Source organism: Chrysemys picta, chromosome 7 (genome assembly GCF_011386835.1).
Source record: "Chrysemys picta bellii isolate R12L10 chromosome 7, ASM1138683v2, whole genome shotgun sequence".
In the NCBI taxonomy this organism is placed as follows: domain Eukaryota; kingdom Metazoa; phylum Chordata; order Testudines; family Emydidae; genus Chrysemys; species Chrysemys picta.
The window spans coordinates 128661419-128674647 of record NC_088797.1 but is presented as its reverse complement, the minus strand read 5'-3'; the positions used below and the strand labels follow the sequence as shown (position 1 = coordinate 128674647).

The following is a 13229-nucleotide window of genomic DNA, read 5'->3' as shown; positions in this document are numbered from 1 at the left end:
TCCCATTTCAGAGCCTCCCGCCGCCTCCCCACAGCGCCCCCTGCTGGGCCGACCCCGAACCGGCGCGGGGCCGGGGGCACGTGCTGCCTGCGGGGGCGCGGGGCGGGGGGCGCAAGGCAGATGGCCAGAGAGACCCTGGCCCCCAGGGCAGGAGCCGGGGTCAGGCTGGGCCCCCCCATGTGCTCTGGGTTCCCCCCCCATGGGAACACGCCCCAATCTCTCTGCACCGAGAGCGGGAAACGGGATGGGACCAGCTCCGCCCCCGCTGGGGGCTGCTACAGGGCAATAGGGCCCTGGCCCTGCCCCCTGTGGAGCTGAGTCCAGCCTGGCCCCGTTGGGCGTGCGGGGCCTGACGGGGCAGCTGCCCCACGCCCGGCCCCCACCCAGGGGCCCTGTGCCCAGAGCTGAGCTGGGGGTGAGGCCAGTTCCCTGCTGTGAGCGGCTTTGTGCAGGGGCTGGCCCCACCCTGGGGGGTTCCTGGGGGACTGGGCGGGGCTGGCCCGGCTGCGCTCGGCTCCTTGCTGGCACTCTGCAGACGCTGGGGTCTGGCGGGACACCCCAGTTCCTGGGCAAGGACGGGAATGGGGCCCAGGAGCCCCAAGTGACCTGGTGGCTCCCGACCCTACTGGCTGCATCCTCCTGGCCGCATTCTGCACCTCCGCGTTGCCTGCTCGCACCGGCCTGGCGGCTGCTGCATTGGGCTCGGGCCCAGGCTTTCACTGTCTGCACCCGGCGGGACCCCGGGCGCCCTGCTGGGCTGAGGGGACGGCTCCGTGCTGCCCCGTTTCCTCCCCTCCCCACGCAGGCTGGAAGAGGAGGGCAAAGGTGCAGACGGGGTGCAGCTGGGCCAGGCATTATCCGGGAGGGAGCAGACAGCTCCCGGCGCGGGCGGGAAGATGCTGCCTCAGAGGGTCCATTGACACTTGGAGCAGAAGGGGCCTAGTATCTTGGCCGGTCCGTACTGGGGGGCGTTAGCCCCTCTCCCTGTGTGCATCGCCGTGGCTACGCTCTTTGGGGCGCTCTGGCTTATCACGGGCATGGCTCTTGGCGCTGGTAACCGCCCCGGCTCGGAGTGCAGCAAGGCCCTACGAACCAGGCCAGGGCACTGGGCTGAGACACGGAGCTGCTGCCTCGGAGCTGGGGGCAGAGACACGGAGCCACCTGCTTCGCCTGAGACGAGATCATGAGACAGCCACGCAGGGGAGGCAGCCCCAGAACTCAGCACGTGCTGGGGCCGGGGGCCAGGAGCAGTGAGGGCCGAGCCCACCCCGAGGGGAGACGGGGTTTGCACCAGCGTGGGGTGTTGGTCTCAGGGTTTTAAATCACGGAGCTGCCAGGCCCGTGTGATGCCGTCATACGCAGCCAGCCAGTGTCTTCCCGGGCACAAGCCGCTTGCCAAGGGGCGTGGTGCCGGAAAGCGTGGCGTGCAGGGCTGGCTCCGGGCCGGGAGGGGGGATGCTGCACTGCTCTGCCGCTCGCCCCCTCCCTGGGCTTGGGGGCTGGCTGAGAAGGAGCCTAGACACAGCAGGCTACGGGCTTGTCCCCATGTGCAGCGCTGCCGCGGCTGTAGCACTGAGCTACGGGTCAGCCTAGGTGCCCCACCGCCGCGACAGGCGATAGCGGTGTCGATGGGAGACGCCCGCCCGTCGGCGCTGTCCACACGGGCAGCGAGTGCATCGCTTGGGCGTGGATTGTCTGCACCCCGTAGCTACGCCGCCCTGTCTCTAGCGGTGCATACAGAGGGGAATCCAGGACACAGCAGGGCAAGGAGGTAGATTTCAGGACCGTCCAGCTTGGGGCGGTGAGATACCCAGAGCCCCAGGTGCCATGGGAGGGTGGACAGGCGCTTGGGAGCCCAGAGACATGGTGATGAGGGTGCGACAGCCTAGAAACCCCAGTAACATGGCTGCACAGGGAGCGAGCACGTCTGCACTGGGGGTTACAGCGGCTGTAGCGGAAGCAGCTACGCACAGAGCGCTCGAGCGGGGGGTGGGGGTCGGCACTATGGGGTGCTCTGCAGCTGAGCATGGAGAATTCCCAGCTCCTGTTCAGGGTGGGAGGTAGCTCAGGACTCCTGTCTGGAGTGAGTCCCACCCTGGCCAGGCATCCTGCTGCTGGAAGGCCCCCAGGCTGCCCCCCCCGCAGCCACTTACAATCCTGGCCCTTAATTCAGAGCCAGCATGGGGGCCGGAAAGTCAAGTGGGGGCTGCTGGGTGCAGGGGACAACAGGCCGAGCATTGGCTGCAGCAGGGCTGCCTGGCTCCTCTGCCCCTGCTGCCCTTGGGCCTCACTCTTGGGCTTTCTGTGCCCTCCTGCCTCCGGGCAGCGTGGTTCTGGCGTCGGTGCCTACAACCGTGCCGGCTGCTTGGGAGAGAGTCACAGCGTCCCTTCGGCGGAGACCCTTTCTGGCCTTAGAGAGGGGACGTTCCCATCGAAACGGGCTGGGGGCTCAGCCCCGGTTTGGGATCCGCTAGGCCCAGCCTGCGGCCTGGTGGGGCTGGACTTCACATCCCAGCAGCAGCCGGATAACAAGGGCTCGGGGCCCAGCTGTGGCAGAAACGGCCCCCAGCTGTTGTGTTGCACACGCATCTCCAGCTGGTCGCGCACATGCTCTCCAGATGCTCTGGCGCTCGCACTCCAGCTGTCCTGCTGCAGACCGGGACGCTGAAATGCCCAGGAAAGCCTGGCCAGCCAGCATGGGATTTCCACGTTACCAGCCGCTTCCTCCTCTGGCAAAGGCCCATCTCCCAGGACTCCTCTGGGGCCGGGAGTAACCCGGATAGTGCCGTGATCCTTGGTGTGAGGCACCGGCTGGTGGTGAGATGGATGGGAGTACCTGGGACTCCCGGGTCAGGCTGTCCCAGCGCCTGAGTTCACACCTGATACCTGGTGGGTGAGATCTAAGCACAGCACTCAGCCACGGTGGGGTCTGTGCCTGGCTCCTGACAGGCGGCCTGAGGCTGGTACCCACGGTCTGGAGCTGCTGCAGGACGGCCTGACAGAATCAACCCTTGACTTCACTTCTCTGTGGGTCACACCAAGCTCTCCCTCTCCCCAGCTCACGGGCCCTTTCCCTCCCTCCGTCTGGAGCCCCAGCTCCTGGCTGTGCCGGTGTCACTGGCTTGGACAGTGCAGTCGCTCTCCTGCACTCAGGACTTCATTCCCAAAGCCAGAACCGTGTCCCCTTTGTCCCTGCCCCGTGAGCCCCTTTGCCAGAATTCACACTCCCTCCAGCTGGGATCTGGACCAGGCCTTCGTCACCCCATTGCCCCAGCCAGACCCTGCTTCACGGGCTCCTCACGCCCCACTGCCATGTCTGGTACCACACGTGGCTCTGCAGCCTCTGGGCCCAGCCCAGCGCTGACACCTTGAACTCCCCACCCCCATGTGCAAAACGGCTTAGCCAGGTCCCAGCCAAGCGGCACCGAATGGGCTGTGTCCTCACACCGCTGGGTTAGTGACCAGCTGCCAGTGCGTCGCCCCTGCCAGGGGTGCAGGCTGGCCTGTAACGCTGACTCTGCCGTGTCCTACCTGTGCCTGTGTCACTGGGTGAGTTATGCCTCCTTGCTCCCAGCTTTCTGGGCATGAGGGCATCTCTGAGGGCATGTGCTGCTGGCGCTGCTCTGGGAGCCAGGCCCTGCTGAGGCCCTATGGCCCAGCTCCCCAGAACACACTGAGGTGCACATGCACAAACAGGTGACAATGGCTGTGATGCAAACACACTTGGGCCTGGTGTCCCTGAGTCACGGGCAGCAGCCCCTGCTCTGTCGTGTAGCCACGTCCTACGGCTGGGGACTCGGCCACGGCTCCAGGCCTGGGACAGACCGAAGACGCTTGCAGTCCTGGAGCAGAGGCTACGAAACGCGCCCCTCTGCCAGGGAGCATGGTGCGGCGGGCCCGGCCTTCGCTGCTGCTGAGAGACGAGGCCAGGCGTGGTTGGACAGCCCACCTTTATTATCCAACATCTCCCACACAATCTCAGCTAGCTCCCGGAGCCCGGCTCTCCACACACCTCAATAAAATCTCTTCTGGAAGGAAATATTCACACCTCTAACAATGCCCCCCAAGCCCCTGGGGAGCAGTGACCCTGCCTGTACCACCTCAGCCCACTTCTCCTGCGAGCTGGGGAGTGGGGTGCCCCACCCCACTTCCCTCCCACCAGCTTCCAGACTAGCAGAGCTTCAGAAAATATAATTTAAATATTAACATTTACAGCGAAGGCTCCCGCGGGCCCAGCTCGCAGCGCCCCAGCCAGTGCCGGGGGCAGGACTCCTGGCTAACGCCCCTGCCCAGGGCTCGGCTGAGCCCCTACGGGCTTCCTTAGCCTGGCCGAAGCGACTCCTCGCAGCCCCCCAGCGCGTCTCATGCCGCCCATTTCGCAGCGTGGCTCCAAAGCTCGGCTGGCGCCCCAGGAGGGGCTGGTAGAAGCTATTCCCTCACCCTCCTCGCCTGTCTCACGGCCAGGCGGCAGCAGGGGGAGCTGCTCCCACGCACATTCTGTCTGGGAAAGCTCTGGGTTGCTCGGTGGGCTGATCCCAGGATCCCTCTGGCCCTCAGTCTCTCAGTGGGGTGGGCCCAGGGTGCTCTACGGCTGCCAGGACCTGACTCTCTGGATCCGAGGGAAGAAGCAGCGGAGGGCAATGGCTACCCCCGGGGATCGGTCCGTGCCCGGCCCATCACTATAGTGAACTACGAAATCCCTTGGGGGGAGGCCCCGCAGCCCCGCGCTGCACTGAGCCTGGCCCATTTCTTTCCCCAGTCCCAGGCTCACCCCCATTACGGGCAGTGGCACGGCAGTGTGGGGAGAGAAGGGTGGCTGGGTTCTGGCAGGCTGGAGCTGCCAAGAGCCCCTGGCACCTGCCTGAGAGCAAAGCGCCCTGGGGGAGCGCAGAGCCGGGGGATGCCCTGGTTAGCGCAGGGAAGGGGAGGCTCTGAGGGGCTGGGCTGGCTCTAGCCAGCTGGGTGAGCTCCGTCCCCTTTGCAGTGCTTGTGTCTGTGCCCCCTGTCCCAGACTAAGAACACAACCCTTGAGCCCCGTCTCTGCACTTCCCCAGAGCAAGGAGCCAGCTCCCCTATCAGAAACCGGCCTGGTGCAGCGCTATCCCCTGCAGTCCGATCCCGTGGAGCCGGGCCGTCCGTGCGCACAGGCCGAATTCACCAGCCGGATTTTCACTCGGCCTGTGGAAGAAACACTGACGGTGTGAAGAGGGCGTGTGGCCCACAACTCCCAGGCACCATCGCCCCTGAGTCGCAGGTCTCTGTCACTGCACCAAGAGGAGCCAGTCATCTCACCAATGGAGTCATGTTCTTCTCCGTGGGCACAGCAATGCCAGGGGCCAAGCTGGCTCGTGGGGCTGGGGCCAAGCAGACAGCCTGGCCAGGTATTGCCGTGCCGTTGGGCCACCCTGGAGGAGTCGCTCGGGACTCGCGCTCTGAGTGGTTATTCTCCAAGGGGAACGGGACCTGCCAGTGATGACGCACATCCCACTGGGTGCAGAGCCCCAGGAGAGGGGGGCCCATTCTGCAGCGGGCAGGTCACAGCCCCACCGACTGGCAGCAAGTTCTGTGCAGGAAGCGAGAGGACAGGGGAGGGTTAAAGCAGGCCCAGCAGGTCTCGTCTTGGCCAGTGGCTTTCGGGCAGAGCTATCGGTACCGGCAGGCCAGGGCGTGAACGTTCTTCACCACATAGAAGCTCATGGTCAGTGGTGGGACGACCAGGGTGCGGCCAGCACGAAGGGGGCGAGGTTTCAGCTCAGGAAGTGTCCCATCATCCGCCATGGCCAGCGGCTGCCCGTTGAGCTGCACGGACCTGCAGGAGAAGCACACTCAGGTCAGCGTCTCCACGGCGGCCTGGGAGCCCGGCACAAGGCAGCCAGCCGACAGGGCGTGTGCCTGCAGCCCGGTGCGGGGCTGTGCGTGCTGCATGCATCTGCCCAGCGGGCAGGAGCCATAGGTCTGCAAAGGCAGGTGATGGCCATGGGAGGAGCAGGTGGTGCTGGGAGCCTCCGCAGGGACTGAGGCATGAGGACAATGAGCTGATCTCCCAGGTGGCTGAGCAGGAGTCGGGGGGTAGGGGGGCTGCAGTGGTTCCGCACCCCAGAACCGGTCACTTATCTGGGTGCCTCACTTGGGGCTACTGCAGTGGTGGGCACTGCGGCCCGTCAGGGTGATGCGCTGGCGGCCGCGAGACGGTTTGTTTATATCGACTGCCCGCAGCTCCCAGTGGCCCTGGTTCGCCATTCCCGGCCAATGGGAGCTGCGGGAAGCGGCAGCCAGCCTGTCCCAGCTGCAGGTGGTGCACCACGGCCTGGCCTCAGCCCCACCCACCCAGTGCGGTTTACTGGCCGCGCGCGGGTACTGCTGGCTGGCAGGCCCCGTGCTGGCGTTCAGGGCCGAGCCCTGCGTGTCTGCACTCACCGGGCGTGAAGTCCGTCCTTGCCATGCGGCTGCAGTAGGTACTGGTGAACAATCTTATCTCGCAGCGTCCCCACCAGCTTGATTTTCTTCCGGGAGCGATGCAGGTTGATGATGTAGAGGGTGATGGATCCTCGGACATAATTGTGGCTGAGAGCGAAAGTGACAAGGAAGGTGGGGTTGTCTGCATGTTGACTAGGAAACCGCATTGTTTCTAGGCAGCTTTAAAAACCAGGTTGTCGCTAAGAGGCCAGTTCAGCAGGGGGTCTGTGCCGGCTGTGCGAGGAACCGGCCTTCTGCAGTGCCCAGGAGGGGACGAGACCAGCACTGCAGTAACTGGGGGGCCGTCACCCTAACAAGGCAGGGATGGCACGAGCCCTCCAACGGGAGACAGGCTCTGTGCAGCAGGGGCAGACGCTGGCTCTCCAGAGGGGGACGCAAGCCCCGTTCCCCCCAGATCTGTATGGACGTCTGTGCCCTGTCTCCATCCCCCTGGGCCTAGCGAGGGTCCAGGATGAACACGCGCTGGGCTGAGCAGCATCGTGCCATGGCAGGGGCGGGCCCAGGGCCTTGATTTACCCTCTAACGAGCTCAGGGCAGCAGCACATGTGGCTCCTGGCTGCAGTTGTCTGCCCACATTACGCAGCAGGCACTGTGCCACCTCCCTTGGGACGCAGGGCGGGGAGGTGGCGTTCCCAGGCAGACCCGTGGATTCACCTCCCTTGAGGCGTGCGATGGGGCAGGGCACCAGGGATGTGCTGTGGGGAGCCCCTGCCCCAGCTCCCGGGTGTGTGGGGGGGGGGGGGCGCAAGGGGGGATGCTGCGAACAAGACGAGTGCTCTCTATGCCCGGGCGCTGCCCTGGGCACGTCCCGAACAGAGACAAGACACTGGTGCTCTGTCTCGCCCAGCACGCAGCCCAGACAGGGGCCGGAGAGCAGGCTGCACCTGCCAGTTACTGGACAAGGTTTCCTACGGGGTGGGAGGTTGTTGAAAGCATCTGGAACATGTAACCAAACGGCCTCCCCTCGGCCACAATAGGAACTTGTGTCCGCGGAGATGGCAGCGCCCCCGCCCCTCTGTGGGACCCTTTGAAAGAGCCACCAGGCAGCTCCCTGTCGCTGTCAGCCGGAGGGCAGCGTAACCCGACCTCTGGGGCCGGGGTGAAATCCACTCCCTTGATCTCCCCTGTTGGGCTCGTGCCCAACCCCCCAGTCTCTGCTCAGGGACCCGCTGCCATCGCAGTAGCCTCCCGTTCGCTCACTCACGGGGCAGCCCCATTCCCAAAGCCCCTTCCGAGGGGGGCCAGCCCCCCACCCTGCACACCCCCCCTGCTCCCCCCGCCAAGCCCGTCTCTTGCGCTATTCCTGGTGTGCAGCCCCACAGCCTCTCTCAGCCCGGGGCTCCCCGCGGAGTCGTGCACGCAGCAGTCAGGCCTGGCGGGGGGACTGACTTGTGCGAGCTGGTGCAGTGAGCGTAGATACGGAGCTTGTCCCGAATAACCCTGCCGGGGCGCGGCTCCCTCTGGAGCCCTGCCACGTGGACGGCCAGCACCTTGGGCCCAACCAGGCGCTTGTACAGGAGCGAGACCCAGTAATCCTGCGGAGAGGGAAGAATTGACACGTCACCTCCTCTGCGTCCCACCGGGCTGGGACCAGAGCCCCCCCGTGCGACCCTCCTCTCGGTGGTTCCCACCCTCGCTGAGCTTGACCCACTTGGGCTGCGGCTTCCCATGCCTTGGGCTGCCGCTGCTGGGACCTTTCAGCCCAGTGGTTCAGCTGCTCCCTAGATGCTGGGAAGGGCAAGATCCTGGGTTTTGTAATGTTAAAGGAACTCCGGCACCCCCTGGTCGGAGCAGGGCCTGTGGGGCAGGGGGCTGGGGTGCGGGAGGTGGTGAGGGTTCTGGCTGAGGGTGCGGGCTCTGGGGTGGGGCCAGGGCTGAGGGGTTTGGGGTGCAGGAGGGGGCTCAGGGCTGGGGGTTGGGGGGCGCGGACTCTGGGAGGGAGTTTGGGTGCAGGAGGAGGCTCAGGGCTGGGGCAGGGAGTTTGGGTGCAGGAGGGGGCTTAAGGCTGGGGGTTGGGGGTGTGGACTCTGGGAGGGAGTTTGGGTGCAGGAGGGGACTCCAGGCTGGGGCAGGGAGTTTGGGTGTGGGAGGGGACTCCGGGCTGGGGCAGGGAGACTAATCAATTAAGGTGGGCTATTATCAGCAGGAGAAAAAAAACTTTTGTAGTGATAATCAAGATGGCCCATTTCCAACAGTTGACAAGAAGGTGTGAGTAACAGTAGGGGGGAAATTAGCATGGGGAAATGGTTTTACTTTGTGTATACAGCGAACAGGGAAAGATTAAGATTCCTACTGTATTTTCCACTCCATGCATCTGATGAAGTGGATTCTAGCCCACGAAAGCTTATGCCCAAATAAATGTGTTAATCTCTAAGGTGCCACAAGGACTCCTGTTCTTTTTGTTGATACATGGCTACCCCTCTGAAATGTAGATAGTGTGACACCTACACTCAGTTCCTAGAGGTCTGACCTTGCCTGCAGCTGTATTCGTGTGAATGTTGTTTGTGGGGCCCCTTACCCAGCGATCCAGGCCGGTCTGTAGAACTGACCTGTCCCATCATTATTTACCACTCCACCAGTTCTGAGAATTTTACCAGCAACGGTTTCACATTTTCTTCCCGATCATTGATCAAGATATTGAATGGCATTGGGCCAAGGACATCCCTGTGGGACCCCACCAGAAACACCCCCAGTGGATGACGCTTCCCACTTACAATTACTTTCTGAGATCTCTCATTTACTCAGAGTTTAACCCAGGCGACACTGGTTTTGCAGAGTGCTGGATATGGGGTTTTAATCGGAATGTCACGCAGGGCTAAGCCCAGTGCCTTACAGAGAGCTCAGGCCTTGTCTAGACAGGGCAGTAAAGTGCTCGGGGTGTGTGTGTGTGTGTGAGTTGTAAAGTGCTCTAACTGCACGGTGCAGACCCTGCTGGTGTGCTCTAAAAGGTAATCTAGTTTGTTAATGTGACCTAGGTACCTTTTAGAGCATGCCAGCAGGGTCTCCGAGGGGGAGGGGCCCTTCAGCTGAGAAAACTTGTTCACCTTAGCCTCTAAGGATAGAACAAGAAGCAATGGGTTTAAACTGCAGCAAGGGAGGTCTAGGTTGGACATTAGGAAAAAGTTCCTAACTGTCAGGGTGGTTAAACACTGGCATAAATTGCCTAGGGAGGTTGTGGAATCTCCATCTCTGGAGATATGTAAGAGTAGGTTGGATAAATGTCTATCAGGGATGGTCTAGACAGTATTTGGTCCTGCCATGCGGGCAGGGGACTGGACTCGACCTCTCGAGGTCCCTTCCAGTCCTAGAATCTATGACTCTGTGAATACGCTGACAGAAAGGAATCGGCTCAGGGATTGGTCCCAGAGGCATGGAAGGAGCTTTCTTGCTGTAACTACTTTGCAGGGCCATTAACCGGTGCTGGCCCCAAGGCCCCTGCTGGAGCTGCAGGCACCCGAACAAAGACAGCAGCTCAGTGCTTCGGCAGCTTCCTGGCTAGAAATCCGGATTTATGGGCAGGAAGGGCAGCTGTCTCAAGTGATGTGATTTGTAGACGGAAGGCCGACCGTATCTACTAGTGCCATGGGGCCAACAGGGCCCAAGAGCTTTCCATTAGACAAGAAAAACACAGAGGGTCCCATTTTATCTCTCTCCACCCTTTAATTCATTGCAGGAGCTCTTAGAAACTTAAGCTGTTGGAAATGGGGCTGGTTAATCAGCCCTTCAGACAGACCTATTAACCAGATCCTCCTGTCTCCAGCCTGGTTACAGAGGGGGCGGGAGCGTAACCCCCTGACCTTTCCTCCAAGGAGCAACGCTGCTTGGCAGCACGGCTGGGGTTGTTGAATTGTGCACTAACCACATGGAGCTATGACCAGAACGCGAGTAACGGACCCGCAGCCCTTCAGCCGCTCGGGCTGTAAACAGCAGAGGCAGCGGAACATCACATGAAAGCTCTGTGCAGCCCCACTGGTGCACAGCCAACCAGCCCGTCTGCGCGCCCGCCGCCCAGGGCAGAACGGCCCAGCCACCCCGTCTGCGCGCCCACCGCCCAGGGCAGAACGGCCCAGCCAGCCCGTCTGCGCGCCCGCCGCCCAGGGCAGAACGGCCCAGACAGCCCGTCTGCGCGCCCGCCGCCCAGGGCAGAATGGCACAGCCAGCCCGTCTCCATGCCCGCCGCCCAGGGCAGAATGGCCCAGCCAGCCCGTCTGCGCGCCCGCCGCCCAGGGCAGAATAGCACAGCCAGCCCGTCTCCATGCCCGCCGCCCAGGGCAGAATGGCCCAGCCAGCCCGTCTGTGCGCCCGCCGCCCAGGGCAGAACGGCCCAGCCACCCCGTCTGCGCGCCCACCGCCCAGGGCAGAGCAGCACAGCCAGCCCGTCTGCGCGCCCGCCGCCCAGGGCAGAACCGCACAACCAGCCCGTCTCCGCGCCCGCCGCCCAGGGCAGAACGGCCCAGCCAGCCCGTCTGCGCGCCCGCCGCCCAGGGCAGAATAGCACAGCCAGCCCGTCTCCGCGCCCGCCGCCCAGGGCAGAGCAGCACAGCCAGCCCGTCTGCGCGCCCGCCGCCCAGGGCAGAACAGCACAACCAGCCCGTCCGCGCGCCTGCCGCCCAGGGCAGAACAGCCCAGCCAGCCCGTCTCCGTGCCCGCCGCCCAGGGCAGAACGGCCCAGCCAGCCCGTCTCCGTGCCCGCCGCCCAGGGCAGAACGGCCCAGCCAGCCCGTCTCCGGGCCCGCCGCCCAGGGCAGAACGGCCCAGCCAGCCCGTCTGCGCGCCCACCGCCCAGGGCAGAACGGCCCAGCCAGCCCGTCTGCGCGCCCGCCGCCCAGGGCAGAACGGCCCAGCCAGCCCGTCTGCGCGCCCGCCGCCCAGGGCAGAACGGCCCAGCCGGCCCGTCTGCGCGCCCGCCGCCCAGGGCAGAACGGCCCAGCCGGCCCATCTGCGCGCCCGCCGCCCAGGGCAGAACAGCACACACGGCTGCAAAGGGAACAGTCCAGCCGCAGCGACAGCCAGTGGGTTTGCTTCAGGGTGTGACACACTTGTGGGGATCTTTGTGAGAGACGTGGCAAATGGCTCGCAGCTTGTAAGGACAGGAGAGGGTCCCTTTCCAGAGGGATCTTACTCCACCGGCTGCATTTGTCACTAGCTCCCTCTAGCCTTCCTTCTCCAGAAACAAACCAATGGGGCCCGACACATTTATGCTTTGGGCTTCAGTGTCCTTCTCCAGTAACTTGCTCCTCTCGTCTGTTCCCCAGGCAGCCAGCGGCTTTGCTCTGCTCCCTGGTTACTCCGAGTTCATGTTCCCTAGATTTCGACTCCCTTAGAAGCATGGAAACGATGAAAACCCTTCCATATCACAGTGCAGGTTACTACAGTCCAGGCCAGAAGGGACCCTTGTGATCATCCAGTGACTCCTGCACAGCAGAGGCCCCAGAGCTTTTAGAAGAACATCCCATCGTGACACAAACATGGCCTGTGATGGAGACGCCACCCCCACCCTTGGCTGCGCTACTGCATCATTGCACACACTGTGTCCCCGGTGCCAGGCCATCGCCCTGCCCGGAGCCACGGCACCTCCGCACAAACCACTCCCAATGACACGGGCTCCTGTTGCTCCCCTAGGTCCCTGCTCGCCTGTCTCAGGAGACTAGCAATCGCCGGGGTGGAGGGATGCCGCAGTGGGGTTTGGGAGCAGTTCTTGGTCTCTACATGGGGCCCACACAGCCTCCGAGTTCCAACTCCGTGTCTCCTTAGCGGCAACATCCTTGTCAGGCTCCCGCATCCACCGAGCGGGGACAACTGCCCTGGCGCCAGGCTGGACCTTGGCCAGCAATGCTCCGCAGAGAGAAATGCAGCGAGTGCTCCAAGAAGTGCAGAACTACCACAGGAAACACTGCAAAGGCGCAGGCTGGCTGGGGCTGGGGCTGCCTCTTCCTCGTGCTGGCAAATGGGCCAGGCTCGGCCCGGGGTTTGCAATGAGCCTGACACACAAGTCCCCTGGCAGGTCTCTGCCTGTGAGGAGACAAACTGCAGCCCCTCTGCAGCAGCCGTGGGGATGGCTGTGATTACGCTGAGCTCGGTTCAACCTCTGGGGAGCATGTGCTACGGGCCTCCACCGCTGGTCACGCAGCCACCTCCCTTCCGCACTAGCACAGGGCCTTTCCTAAGCAGGACAGGTGCCACATCGGAGAGGGCACTGAGGGGAACCCAGCAAATGGGCCCCAGCTGAGTACGCAGCGGAGGGGCTGAAATCCCTGAGCTGGCTGAGGGGAGCCTCTCCTGCCCCGCAGAACATACAGGATGTGCTGCTTCAGAAGGGAGCCACCCCCCTGCACCCCCAGAAGAGCCCGACATGGGCAAGTCCCAGACTCCGCCATGTTCCTGCTCCCAGCCCAGTTCGGAGGGGAGTGCAGACCAAGGAACTGTGTGGCCGGGTCTCGGTTAGTGCAAGGGCAGCCGTTCCTCTGGCCAGGGGGCTGCCCGTTCCTTTGTGCCACAACCGTGGACTTGTCCTTGACCCTCTGCTCTGCTCTGCTCCTCCCACATTTCCACCGTCTGCAGATCTGCCTGGCGTGGCCTCTGCAGCATTGCCCCCCAGCATTGCCCCCCAGGCTGAATCCTCTCTCATGGCCTCTCCAACTCACTGAGCCACAGCATCAGACGCCCCCAGTCCGTCTGAAGGCAGGGCAGGCCTGCTCCCTGCAGAGCCGTTACAACGCTGCGGGTCTAGTCTGCTTTCAAAGGCCCAAAGG

The 13229-nt window shown here is 63.6% G+C and overlaps 1 protein-coding gene across 2 annotated transcripts in view; it reads right to left on the bottom strand.

The window, feature by feature from the left end:
* Window positions 1-3933: 3933 nt before the first annotated feature.
* Window positions 3934-13229, bottom strand: part of HPSE2 (heparanase 2 (inactive)) — a 261248-nt gene continuing 251952 nt past the window's right edge. For both annotated transcript variants that reach the window (XM_065553611.1, XM_065553610.1), the window contains 3 exons: window positions 7867-8012; window positions 6418-6564; window positions 3934-5809 (listed from right to left, as the gene is read on the bottom strand). In XM_065553611.1, coding sequence (XP_065409683.1) covers window positions 5644-5809; window positions 6418-6564; window positions 7867-8012 — 459 coding nt within the window. In that variant the 3' untranslated portion in view covers window positions 3934-5643. The remainder of the gene's footprint in view (window positions 5810-6417; window positions 6565-7866; window positions 8013-13229) is intronic.